This window comes from Echinops telfairi, unplaced genomic scaffold (genome assembly GCF_000313985.2).
Source record: "Echinops telfairi isolate 266 unplaced genomic scaffold, ASM31398v2 ScPeMD7_3533;HRSCAF=4204_0, whole genome shotgun sequence".
Classification (NCBI taxonomy): domain Eukaryota; kingdom Metazoa; phylum Chordata; class Mammalia; order Afrosoricida; family Tenrecidae; genus Echinops; species Echinops telfairi.
The window spans coordinates 17570575-17584388 of NW_022107431.1; the positions used below are offsets into that span (position 1 = coordinate 17570575).

Here is a 13814-nt window from a genome sequence, read left to right on the forward strand (position 1 = left end):
AAAATGTTTAAAAAAAAAAAAAAGATCTTAAAACAAAAAACTCGCTGGTGTCGAGCCAACACTGACTCACAGCGACCCTGAGAGTCCGTAACTCCACAGGAGTAGGGAGCCTCACCTTTCTCCCAAGGAGCGGCTGGTGATTTCGAGCTGCTGACCTTTCAGTTACCTTTCATAACCACTACACCCCCAGCCCTCCTACTAAGATCTGAAAGGCAGAGTTTATTCATTGTTTTAATTACATCGGAGGACAAAAACATCTCCTCTGTTCTTCCCTGGGACTTTCAGAGAAGCCTTCCGAGGCTGTGGCAAGGGAGAAGGGGTCTGTCCTAAGGCCCCGTCCATGCCAAGATGCTCTTTGGACCACCCTTAATCCCCCGACCCCCAGAGGGCCCAGGGTCCTCTTGGGGGGTAAGCTAAACAAAACCAAACCCACTGCCATCAACTTCAGCGGCTCCTCACAGCTCTATAGGGTAGAACAGAACCAGGGCTTCAGAGGCTGTAAATCTTTCCAGGAACAGACTGCCTCATCTTTCTCCCGGGGAGGAGCCGGCGGGTTTGAACTGCTGGCCTTGCAGTTACACAAGCCGCCGCGCCAATAGGGCTCCTTTCATGAGAGGGATGGACCAAAAATTGCCGTGACCAACAGGCTAGAATTCCTGCTAAGGAAGCGAAGCCCCAGAGTCACGTGAACCAAACAGCAAGGCTTCCTTAGTCTCAGAAACCCACAGGGTCGGTTCTACCCTGTCTTATAGGCTCGCTGTGAGTCTGAATCGGCTCCACAGCAGGGCGTTTGTGCAGCAGGAGGAGATTCTGTTCTGTCCTGAGCACCGCCTCCAGCAACAGGTATAATTCTTCGGGTATTCAATAGGTATAATTCTCCAAGGTTATAATTCTTTGCAGAAGCTGCCAGCCTCATCGTTCCTCCTGCTGGTTTTCAGTTAGCAGGTCAGGGCCTGGTCCTTTAGAAGAATGATCTGACGGCAATTCACCTAAACCAAGGTAAGGACTTTCAGGGGCAGAGAGCAAGCCTGAATGAGTGGTGATGGAACCTGTCGAGACAGTGTGGTGTCACAGGTGGAGGACAGAGCCTCCGGTGGTGAGCTGTGCACAGAGAAGGCAGAAATGAATGTATGTCTGCAGTGTACAATGGCCAGAAAAATGTATACATAAAGTGTGGCCAGAGTGCTCCACAAAGGCAAGCATGGTGAGACTCCGCCTTGTCGTCAGAAGGGACTAGTTCCTAGAAAAGGGCCCCATGCTTGGTAAAGTGGAGGGGTACCGAAAAAGAGGAAGGCCCCCCAGGAGATGGATTGGCACCGTGGCTGCAACAAAGACATGGGAACCACTGTGAGGCTGGTGCAGGACTAGACCGGGTTTCTGTCTGTTGTGCACAGGGTCGCTATGGGTTACAGCTGCCTCTGGGGCACCTAACAACAACGTAGGATGATACTTTGAAGTCAAATAAGGAAAAAGAACGTTCCAGACGACAAATGACTTACATCCCTAAATCTGCCTTTCCATCAAATGTCTACATCAGTTGGAACAGTTACGTATGGCTCACAGGTGTATCTGATCCTATCGATCATCAAACGCTTGTCACGATGCATAGTAGAGTGACCTTCCACGCCGGTCCGTAAAGACATATTGAAGAAGCTCTTCCGCATGTTCTACGACCTCTGCCCCCCAACAAAACACCCATATTTCGATACCTGTTGCAAAGCAGTGCCCTTTTGTTAATGTATCCCCTGTGCACACCTGGAATTGATAATATAACCGTGTCCGAGGTGGCTGGTTTATAATCCAGTCCGAAGTTCCAAACACACAGAAAACAAGATGCCTCCTAAATTTTAAATTCTCCAGAGCTGTGGTTTTCAACCTTCCTCATGCCATGACCCTTTCATACAGTTCCTCATGTGGTGGTGACCCCCATTCATAAAATCACTTTTGTTGCTACTTCATCACTGTCATTTTGCTACTGTTATGAATCAGGCGACCCCTGTGAAAGGATCATTTGACTCCCAAAAGGGTCGTGACCCACAGGTTGAGAACCACTGCTTTAGAGGGTAAGTGTTTGAACCACCAGCCGCTCAAAAAGGGCAAAGCCTTTCTACTCCAGGAGAAAGATGAGGCTTTCCACTCCCCTAAAGAGGACCGGTCTCGGAAACCCACAGGGGCAGTTCTAGCCAGTGCTCGAAGAGTCCCTAGGAAAGGCTCTGGACTCCATGGCAGGGAGTTTCCGTTTCTAGAAGGGAGAGCCTCTCGATCATTCTCACAGCACAATGAGACGTCGCAAAGCTAAGAGCGCAGGAGGTGTATTTCTGTAGTAAAAAAGGACTTTGAAAAATGCCTTTGTTTTTCCCGAGGCAGAGATGCAACTTAGCAATCGTATCGGCCCCAGCTGTGAAAACAGCCGGCTGCCAGTGGAAGTGTTTGCGTTTCCCCCAGCTGCCGGGTTCAAGACAAGGCCTAAGTTCCTCTTCCCCTCCAGCGGCCAAGGCCATCAGCGTGGCCGGGCATGTCCGCGACGAGGCTGCCACCGTGTGGTGACCGTCATAGAGCAGGCCCGAGGGCTTGCTGGTCAATCAACAGCCCAAGGAGACCAGCAGACGTTGGGTCCCCCACCCCCTTCCTGTTTCCCCTTCTTCTTCCCTTGGCTTTCTGAACTTCACTCCTGGGTCAACGCTGCCCTTTTGGGACCAAATGGTTGATGAATCTATGGGGCTCACACCTCACCAGCGTGACTGTTCCCCTTACAGACTGGTCCAATGTTTAGCTGCAAAATTTTGTCACAAGGGTGAGTTTGCAGCGGGGACAAAGGAGACAAAGCGCAGCTCTGGCGACAAAGAAAGCGGTGGAACGTGAAAGGCCACAGGCGAACTTTACCCTGCCCCCACCCCCACTCGCACCCTGCCGACTTTCTGCCTGTCTTTTGTTTGTGAATAATGTCATCTGTCCGTTTTCTTTGTCTTGCTGATTTCAGCGCCCTTTTACTAGTTGCTAATAACCAGGTGTTGAATGGGAACCATCTTCTGCCCCTGTCTCTTCAGGTTTTCAATCATTTAAGAAAGAAAAGCAGGGTTTTATTTTAAATTTTCATGTAGGGTATCTTTTCCCTGGAAATTTGGGCCTTTTGGCTCTCTGTAGGCTGAAGACAGCACAGTTCTGTACTGTCTTCCACAAGTTTCATGGTTCTGTGATCCCCATTTAGGTCCTTAACCGAGAATTGATTTCTGTATATTGTGCTTAGTTAGCATTTCAATCACACACACCGGTTTCCGTGAAGCCTTGGTGATACAACTATGAAGCGCTGGGCATCTCACTGAGAAGGCTGTCCTCTGAGCCCACCAAGAGACCCCCTGGAGAAAAAGGCTGGTGATCTGTTTCTATATTACATTCTCAGAAATGCTATGAGACAGTTGTGCCCTGTCACATGGGGTCACAATGCATTAGAATCAACTAGACAGCACCTAACAAATATATATATATATATATCAAACGCTTGTCACACACATATATATGTATATATATATATATACACACACTTTAACTAAGTTTATATATATCTATGGAAGCAGCAGTCGAGAGATCAAAGGATGTTATAAGATCTGTAAGAGCCCCTATAAAATGATTAATAAAAAATAAAATAAATTTTAAAAACAAGGAGATCAAAGGATGCATTCCACTGGGTAAATGGGTTGCACACGACCTCTTTAAAGTGTTGAAAACCAAGGCTATGTATGACCTTGAAGGCGAAGATGAGCCTGACCCAAACCAGGATCTTTTCAACGGCCCCACTGCATGTGCAAGTCAGACACTGAAGGAGGAAGATCGAAGAAGCATCATGCATCTGATTTATGGCGCTGGAAAAAGAACCTTGAAAGCCCCACGGCTGCAGAAAGAACAAACGCATCTGCCTAGGAGGAGGTTCCGCAAGGATGCTCCTTAGAGGTAATAAATGAAGGATGGAGAGGCTGTCTCACATACTTTGGGAGGAAGCCCTTCGACGAGGTGGATGACACAGTGGCGGCACCGGAGAGTTTACACATAAGGACACGTGTGAGGCTGGCACAGGACGTGTGTCTGTGGTACAGAGGGCCGGTACGAGTTGGAACCGACTCGCCGGCACAAGCACCCAAAGCAATGCTTTTTGTCAGTCAATCCCCCACCCCCCCCCCACCCCCCGACCTAAAAGTTCCCTTAAACGTCTGGATTATCCCCAGGCTTCTGCCGTGTCTACAGTGCTGGTCTAGACCACCAATCTAACTGCTACTGACGTACGTTATTTTAACCTATGGGAGAAAGAAAGGCTTTCTACTCCTGGACAGTTACAGTCTCAGAAAACCCACAGGGGCATTTCTACATGTCTTACAGAGTCGTTATGAGTCGGAATTGACCCGAGGGTGGTGAGTTTGTGTGTGTGTTTTAACACCATCTGATTAGATGAGTTGTACCCCTTTGTTCTTCTCAAACATTGTCATAAGGATGTTTGGTTCTCTGCACATCCTTTAGAATCAGTTTGACAAAGTCTACCAAATTAAATATTGTGAAGACTATTATTCAAATGTATTGGTTTGGAGAGAATTCATCTTCAAGGACTGGAACGTCTCAGCCTTGAACAAGAAATTATAAATTTCTTTCCAACAATCTTAAGTAACTTCTAAAGTTTTGCCTGAGTACCTTATACTTCTTCATGGGTATTATAAACTGTGTCTTTTTTAAACATGTCATTTTGTTGCTGCTAGTGTTTAGGCATGCAAGTGATGTTTGCATGATGATCTATCAAGAATATCAAGAATCAAGTGATGTTTGCATGATGATCTATCAAGAATATCAAGAATCAAGTGATGCTTGCATGATGATCCATCAAGCTGGTTCTTATGGTCAGTCTCTTGGATGTCTGTCTAGGTAGGAGCCCTGGGGATGTAGTGGTTACTGTGTTGGGCTGCTACCTGCAAAGCCAGCGGCTCAAAACCACCAACTGTTGAGCAGGACAAAGGCAGGGCTTTCTACTCTCGGAAGGAGTAGAAACTCACAGGGCGGTTCTACCCTGTCCTGCAGGGTGGATGTGGGTTGGCACTGACTCAATGGCAGTGAGTTTGGTTTCGGATTAGACGTCTACACAGATAAGCATGTCGTTGAGTATGAAAGACGGGTGTTTTCCACTCGTCATCAAAAGTTATCGCACTACTAAGTGAGATAGTGGCTATCAATTTTGACCAGGCGTTTAAAACCAAATATCACCTATACCTAGTTTCTCTGGTGAAGAAATTCCTTTCGATTGCCAGAGAAAGAGTTTTTAAAACCAGGGTGTTGTCTGGAGAACAAAGTTTCTCAGATCCCGTCTCTCCATCTAGTGTGCTGGGTAGTTTCTAAGCTGATGCTTGTGCTGAACTGCAATCATAGGTTTTCTGATATGTGACCGCCATTTTAATCTGATTATTGCTTTCTAATCATTTGCTAAAGCTCATGTCACCCACGCTCGGCAGGGAGTGCCCATCCTCGCCTCATGTTGGCCTCATTAGATGAGGCACAAGGGGCTCCTCCTTTGCTAGTCTCTGGAGGCGAGATTAGAACTCCACCTTCTTTGACTCCTTGGTAAATCATGCGTCAGACCCCACTGGGTTTCTTACAGCGTCAGGCTTTCCTCTGCTTGTTTGTTTGATGGGTAGACGGATCCAAGGCCCTTCCTGGGTACAGCTCTATTCGTGCGTGTGGCCCCGTTTCACACACGAGTCCATTCTGGAAGTCACACTGTGCTAGGAAAAGTGCTCACGGCAAGCAAATTGTCAAAATTGCCAGCCTGCAGTGGTTTATAGCCTTTTTTGAAAAGCAAACAAACTGCATTGTTTCTGTGATCCTGGCCTTTGTTCATCCTTCACCTTGTTTGTGATCTCTGGATTCTTTTGTCTAATCATGTGTCAATGTCATCGGATTTTCCTAAGAGGCTTTGCCTTTGCTGATCAGCAAAACTCAACGGCCACCCAGTCAATTCCCACCCAGAGTAGCACAACCCTATTGGACAGGATAGAAGGGGCCCCGTGGGTTTCCGAAGCTGTAAATCTTTATGGGAATAGAAAGCCTCATTTTTCTCCCTCAGAGTGGTTAGAGGTTTTGAACTGCTGACCTTGCAGTTAGCAGAGCAATGCTTACTAACCCCCTACGGCATGAGGGCTCCTGGTTTCTGCTTCATTCATCTCAGTTCTATTATTTTCAACCTTTGAGTTTTCCTGTTTCACTTTCTCTGCCTTCTCAAGGTAGAGGTTCAGCTTCTACATCTGGGTTTTTTCTTCTTTCCCAACATACATGCGCAGTTCACGGGCGGAAGTCCCTGCCCGGGAGCAGCTTACCTTGCTCTGCAGCTGCGGCACGTCCCAGCGGCAGCTCATGGTCAGCGAGCCCTTCCTCTGGAACAGACAGTGCAAGGCCGCCTCCAAAGACCCATGGGCGCCGATGACCAAGACCTTCTTTCCATTGAAGTCCACGTCTGCCAGCCAAATCGGATGGTCAGCAAGAACTCAGATCCTTCATCTTCAACAACTTGGCCCTCTCGGCCCCCACCCCGATGAATATGCTCTAGGACTGGGCGGTGGTAATTAACCAAGTTTCCCGCTGCAAACACTTCTGGTTTCTAAGTCATGTGAGTGAATTCCTTTCTAAAACCGACCGCTGCAATTTATTAGCAAAAACATTTACTCTCTGCCATCTTTGGGAATGTTATGATCAGAACCATTGTCTGGATAACCTATCCGATTGAAAAAGATGTGGACTACAGTTACTGACCTAAGAGTATATCCTCAAACTATTTGGGGATTTCTGTATGTTTTAAGGGGCAGGGTGGCAACTGTCTCTTTTTCTACTCCAATTAGAATAGAGAACATGGATCTGGTTGGATTTTATTTACTCCGCTAGCAACCCTTTAAACAAAGGAAAATCAGCAACAACCAAAAAAGCCGAACCCACTGCTCCAGTCGATGTCAAATCACAGTGAGTGACCTTATCGGACAGAGGAGCTGCCCCCGGGGATTTTAAGAGTATTCATCTTTCTCCCATGAAGTAGCAAGTGGGTGCAAACTACCGGCCTCTTGTTTAGCCAAGCACTTTAACCAAAGAACTGCCAGGGCTTCTTAGAAAGCTCTTGCACGTACGAAATAATTTCAAAACTCAGTGCCATCGAGTTAACTCCGACCCATGGGAGGCCTGGAGGCAGTGGTCAGAACTCGTTGGGCGAAGTGCACAGGGTCAGCAGTTGGAAACCACCAGGTGCTGCACGGGAGGAAGACCGCGCTTTCTCCTCCGGACAGAGTGACCGTCCGGAAATTCAGAGGCAGTTCCACTGTCCCTGAAATTCAGAGGCAGTCCTGCCCTGTCTGATGAGGTCGCGGTGAGCCGGAGTCTGAGTTTTCGAGTTTGACTTTTCATGGGAAATAAAGATCCAGCTCTCTTAGTCCAGCCCTGGGTGGGGCTGCTGGCTGCCTCCGGTGGCTTCTGAATCATGGCTGCCCACCAGGCCCAAGTCCTGGTCCCGGCCACTGCCTCCTTTTCCATCACTTTAATAACGGTGTATCACGGCGTTTGGATAGTCAATGGGTACGTCCAATTTTAGTCACCATGATTATAATTCACTTTTTTAAAAAGCGTACAACTGTTTTCATGTAATTTATCTTTTTTTTTTTTTCCACAGAAACTCACAGGGGCAGTTCTACACAGATTTCACTCGAGGGTCCCTGTGAGATATATGAATAGTCAACCATGATTTGCTCCATTTAGTAACCAAGGCGACATTTTTTATTTCAGTCCCACTGACACGGCAGAGCGGAGGAGGGGGACAGGTGAGCTGAGGCTCGAGAAGCTTTCTGCTCCGTGCCCCTGCTCACCAGCCTCGCCCCCGTCTCAGGCAGGCTCGGTGTCCGCCTTAGCTAGGTCTAGGTCTGACAGACTGACAGACTTGAGAAACTGACACCCGCAGTGTTTCTCATTGTGCTGTGACTTGCTTCCTGACAGCGGGTGGAGCAGCTTGTCGGGAGCAAAGGAATCATCTTTACCAACTCCCTTTTGAAGTTTGCCGTTCTCTCTCCTTTACTCCCACCCGCCAAAAACGAGGAGGAGATTTAAGGTCACCTCACTGGTCCTTCCAGGTGGCCCTGAATGGTCCTTCCAGGTTTCGGAGAGACTCTTTCAGAAACAAGTCCTTGTTTCTGAGCAACAACATCGATACCAATAAACAGAAAAGAGCACTGCTTTTGCTAGGGGCATCCTACCTGATTTTTCAAGAAGTTCGATAACGGCTCTGGCAACCGGCGAGATGAAGCATTCATGGGCGTCCCCACGCACCAGCTTCCCAAGGTTGATATCTGTCACTCTGGTCAGAAAGAGAAGAGCAGGCAAGTCAAAGCCTGGCCAGAACGTAGCATGGTCTCAGCTAGCATGAGACCAGGCGTGTTTGATAGAACAAATGAAGCACATGCGAACAATTGGACAGAAAAATAAAGGCCCTGGGTTTCTTAGGGCAGCCCCTTGAGAAATGTCCGTGTGGTCTCTGGGAGTTGGGACAGGCGCTAAGCATTCTGTTCCACTTGGAGGGCCTCAGTCACAGGTGTTCGCTGCCAACCCCAGGAAGCCGGCAGACGACAGTGGACTACCACGGAATGGCACCCCTGGAAACCGTGTGACACGGCGGCAGGCCTGCTACGGCAGGGCTCACTGGGTGTCATTACGTGCTGCCACACTGTTCCCTGGCTCCGACATGGTAGTTACATGATTTCATGTCCACTTGAAGATGTATAAAAGTGGAGGCGTGGTATTCAACCTGATGCCGCCTCCTTGTGGGTGTGGCCTTCTCATAAGGAAGGTCGGGGAACCAACACACGCAGCACCCACCCATCCCTCTCTCTGCCTTCACCTTCCCGCTTGCTGCTGGGCCCTGTCGTGTTTTCCCCCAAATTTTGGATCTACAGGACTTTGTACCCACCAGCCTTTGACCTTCCTGCACGCTAGGACGTTACACCCTGGCCTATGACCTTCCTGCACGCTGCATCATTGCATGTGGTCACATGCATCTGAAGAGGGACTGATAGACTAGTATTGGACTGATGGACTTGAGTTGGACTGGGCTGAGATCCTTTCTTAATATATTAATTGATATATAATTGCTCCTTGAGATAAAGATCGTGCTTACACGAAGGAGTGTCCCTAGATTTGTTTCTCTAGTCAACCTGGCCTCACATACCGGGTGATCCCACACACAATGGGAGCAGCCCTCTGTGATCCATGGGCCTTCACAGGCCGACTGCTCGCGTCAGACCACCACACGTTTCTTCCTGGTGCCTGCTAGTCTAGAATCTGCTACAACCTGCTCAGCATCGCCGGACAGAAAAGTCTCCACTGACACAGGGGTAGCGGATGTCCCTCAAGGGCACCTGATCAGGAACAGCAATGGTAGAAAGATCAAAAAGAGCCAAGAAATCGAGCCTGTGGCCACTGGGTGGCTCTGGCTCATGGCCGCCTCGTGGGTTTCAGAGGAGAACCTGGCTTCCCAGGGATTTCCACAGCTGTGATCTTACAGAAGTAGACTGCCAGGCCTTGCTTCCTCAGCACTAATGGGTGGGCTCAACCTACACAAACCATGGAAGCCGAGAATCCTACTCATGAACCACCACGGACTGCCCCCACAGGGCCCCCTTTGCCCCTGAGAAAATGGATCTCTCAATCAAGATAAAAATTCAAGCCCAACTGTGCGAATCCGAGCGACCCAGCAAGACTTGTGAGTCCACAGGTCTGACTCCCACTTGACCTCAGTGCATATCTCCTTGGGAAATCAAGAGCTCCCGGGTCCTGCCTTGTGCACACCTGGAACATTCTGAAACAATCTGGTGAAGCTAATGTCCTCAACCCAAGTTAGAATCAAGATGGGCCCATTTAGAAATGGCTCCTGAATTCTCTCCCTTTCAGCAAAGGTCAGAAACTTGTGGAGGTTTTCTCGTTATCGAAGACCCCTTTACAATTAGCCTATGATTGGATGGGAAGTTTTGGTGATAGCGTTTTAACCTCTGTGTGTCCCTTTAGTCTCAGTCACCATAGAAGATGACCTGAGCCGACCCCTCAGCCCTGCCCCTGCAGTAATACCAGATCAGCCATCTAATCTCCTAAGCGTTCAGCCTTGTACCTCTAAACACACTTGGGCCACAATGGGACATGTTTCCATATAAGAACACAGGCTATGCGCTGGCAACAATCCAAGCCCCATGAAGCTTACATCATACCATGTTAGGCCAGGACCACAATATCAGTTGTGAAGAGTCCACCGAGTGGGTCCTGACCCATAGCGACCCTGCTAACCGGAGAACAAAGCCCTGCCGGGTGCTGCACTCCACTCACGATTGTTAGGTTTCGGCCCATTGTTACAGCCACAGTATGGCTATTTATCTACCCCGTTGAAGAGCTTCCTGCCTCTCACTGACCCCCTACCATGACATCAGAACACCTCAAATATCGAATAAACATTCGTGTCATTAATGAAGTGTCAGGGGTTGCTAGCAGGCCGGAGGGCTCTGGTCTTGAACACCTGATGTGGCAGCAGGATGAACGAAGAGAAGAACAAAGAAACCGAGCCTGTGCCCACCCTGTGCCCACTGGGTGGCTTGGACTCCGGGTCCCCTGTGTTTCTGAGAACACCTGGGCTGCTCCCAGGGTTATCCACAGCCGTGACCTTACAGAGCAGACCTCCAGGCCTTGCTTCTTCCCCACCACCGAGGCGCTCAAACCGCCAACCTGTTCTAGCACCTGAGCACCAGCCACTTGTGCCACCCAGGGAGCTTCCAGAAGAGTTTCAGTAAGACTCTGTAAATCGGACCGAAACCCAAACCCACTGCCATGCATGGGGTGACCCGAATACAGACTCCTGACACTGTAAGTCACCGTAAAAGGAGCACACAGCCTCGCCTTTCCCGAAGGACAGGGGTCTGCTTCCTCCCACTCTGTGGTTGGCAGCGCAAGGCTCAGCCCACCGCACCACTAGGACATCTTAACCAGACAGGGGCTTTTCCAATGACGATGACCGAGGTGAGGTGATTTCCCAAATGTCACCCCAACCAAACCATTGACACTGGTGTCCCGAGACCATAGCAGTCCGCTAGGGCAGCAGCCCACGCACTACCAACGAGTGCATGGAATTTTCCGGACGATGTAACATTCTGATACAGGATCTGAAACGCCCTCAACCTTTACAAATGGTTTACAGGTAATGCGTTAAGTGTCTCAACACGGTCTTTTCATCGGCGTTCCTGACAGAGCCGAAACTAACAAGGACTCGGGCCACGGGGACCACCGGAGACAAGCAGAAGCCGTGGGCATCCCAGCAGCCTCCCGTCCACGTTCCCTTACCCGTCCACGTCCTTTTCTGGCTTCAAGGCATTGAGCACTTTGTTGCTGAACGAGTTCTCAGGGATCTGAAGGGCAAGACCGTGGACTCGGGTGTCCTCATTCACCTTCAGGATCTCATCTATGATCTAAGGAAGACAGGAAAGCCCCCGAAACAAACATCAGCCTGGGGAGCCCGACAAGCAGCAACTATAGCTAAGAAGGGAAGCGTCAAAAGGCCCCGGGTTTAGTGCCTTCTTAGGGTCAGGCTTGGTGTAATGCACCAGGAAATCGATGATTTTCTTGTCATCATCCTGTTGGTCAAAGGTCAGGGGGCGGGAAAAAGCTGGCTCCACTTTTAAGTGACTTCTCTTTGGCTCTTGCTTCTGGCTCTACTTGTAGCTAAGGGAAAGGGGGGAGGTGGGGGAGGGGGGGAGAACAAAACAAGCAAGCAAGATCAAACAAAAGCTCGATAGTTATTAAAATTCATGGAGGCAAAAGACCTGCCCACAATGATGCCTGGAGCCAAACACGCTGCCAGCGTGGGGTGGTGCCAATAAGCATTTGTCTCAAGTACTGCAGCCTGGCCTAGCCAAGCCTCCAGCCCAGACACAATGGCACGACAGAGCTTACTCATCTCGCCCGCAGTTCCCAACATCAGCCAGCAGGAGGCACCGGGTAGCAGATCCAAACCCTTGCAGTTCTAACCGCAAAGGCTACCTTTGCCACCACAAACGCTGACAGAACTCACTACTTGTTAAAAAAAAGGCCAAGGTACAGTTTGGGAAGCTTAGGGAAAAGCTCACGCCTGGCTATGCCTTTAATGAAGCAATCAATCCCTTCTCTGGGTGTTCCTGCTTTGCGCCAGGAGATAAGATAGTCCTTTCACTGCGCCAAATGCTTCGCTTGCCAGTGAGAGAGAGTTTAGCCCACACACATGGAGCTCGCTACCAGAAAGTGTTGGCTGACTGTGTCTCAAAGCCACACGAAACTCACTGTGGCAAGTGCCACGACGTGGTGGGGGTAGAAGGGAGTTATGTATGCATCACACATACTGGGTGGCTAGCCCAAAAGGTTAGAGGTTCAAATCCACCCAAAGATGGCTTGGAAGGAAAAAAAAAAAACCCCAGCCACTGAAAACTCTGTAGACCACAATCCCACTCTGGCACGCAGGGGGTCACAGGTGTTGACCCACTGGCAGCTGGTCTAGGGGCAACAAGAGCTACCTGACTCAAACACCAGAAAGAAAGTTACGTTTCAGCGGTGCGCTCATCCAGTAAATACACGTTAGGCACCTTCTTGGTACCAGCTCAAGGGAAAGAAAAGCGAAAGACAAAAAAGACCGAATTTCTGCCTTTCTTGAGAGCTTATAGTCTGAGCTTATATCCCACCCCACCCCCAATAACACAAACCCTGAAAAAATGCACCCAAAATAACAAAGCCAGGGCTTCAACGTACAGGACCAAGTGATGAAGGCCATTTACACTAGAGGGACAGGATGACTTTCCCTCGGGAATTCAGCCCCCACACGCAGCGGGTCTGTTCCAGCCCCACCCAGAGAAGCAAGCGTCTACGAGGGTGAAGGAGAGCTGTTCTCACGTTGATTTTCAACTCCTCATCGCCCCAAGTGGCAGAATCCAATGGTCCCAGGGGAGAAAGGTGAGTTACAGCCTTAGACAACCCGAGGCAGTTCTACCTGTCCAACAGGGTCACTATGACTCGGCCGTGACAGTGAGAGAGAATCTTTACGGAAGATGACCGGGTCATTTCCCCATGGACCCACCAAGTGGGCTCCACCCGCCGGCTACACTGTTGTGACTTCCACCACCAGGCAGACATTACCTCATCCTCACCGCTGTCTGGAGGGAGGCAGATGTGGGTGATGTCCAGACCCACCTGGAAAGAGAACACAGGGTCCTTGTCACTGAGAGAGAAAGCACCTCGCTACAGATGACCAAGTGGCCTTAAAGGCCCGAGCCTCACCTCCGCTGCCAGGTGCTGGTTCGTTTCCTGCATGAAGTTATCTTCGCCGGCCTGGAGGGAGGAGAGAAAGAGGTTGGTACGACACAAAACTTGTCCGAAGTGGCACAAAACACCACAGAGACCAATTTTGTCGTCGGGCTCTACCTGATCGCAAAGATGAGCTGTGCATTGGGCTGCCAACCACAAGGTCAGCAGTTCGAAGCAGCCAGCCACTCCGAGAGAGACAGATGAACCTTACTCCTCCCCATAAAGAGCTACAGTCTCGGAACCTCCGGGGGCAGTTCTACCCTGTCCTACAGGTCACTGTCAGTGAGAATCACAAATGAGATGAGAGGGAAAATCCAGAAGTATCCTATTGCCGCTAAAGCAGTGGTTCTCAACCTGTGGGTCACGACCCCTTTGGGGGCCGAACGACCCTTTCACAGGGGTCGCCCGATTCATAACAGTAGCAAAATGACAGCGATGAAGTAGCAACG

At 49.6% G+C, this 13814-nt stretch overlaps 1 protein-coding gene across 2 annotated transcripts in view; it reads right to left on the reverse strand.

The window, feature by feature from the left end:
- Positions 1–13814, reverse strand: part of MTHFD1L (methylenetetrahydrofolate dehydrogenase (NADP+ dependent) 1 like) — a 169730-nt gene that overhangs the window by 143886 nt on the left and 12030 nt on the right. For both annotated transcript variants that reach the window (XM_045294645.1, XM_030886872.2), the window contains 5 exons: positions 13339–13389; positions 13198–13251; positions 11380–11504; positions 8259–8359; positions 6348–6484 (listed from right to left, as the gene is read on the reverse strand). In XM_045294645.1, coding sequence (XP_045150580.1) covers positions 6348–6484; positions 8259–8359; positions 11380–11504; positions 13198–13251; positions 13339–13389 — 468 coding nt within the window. The remainder of the gene's footprint in view (positions 1–6347; positions 6485–8258; positions 8360–11379; positions 11505–13197; positions 13252–13338; positions 13390–13814) is intronic.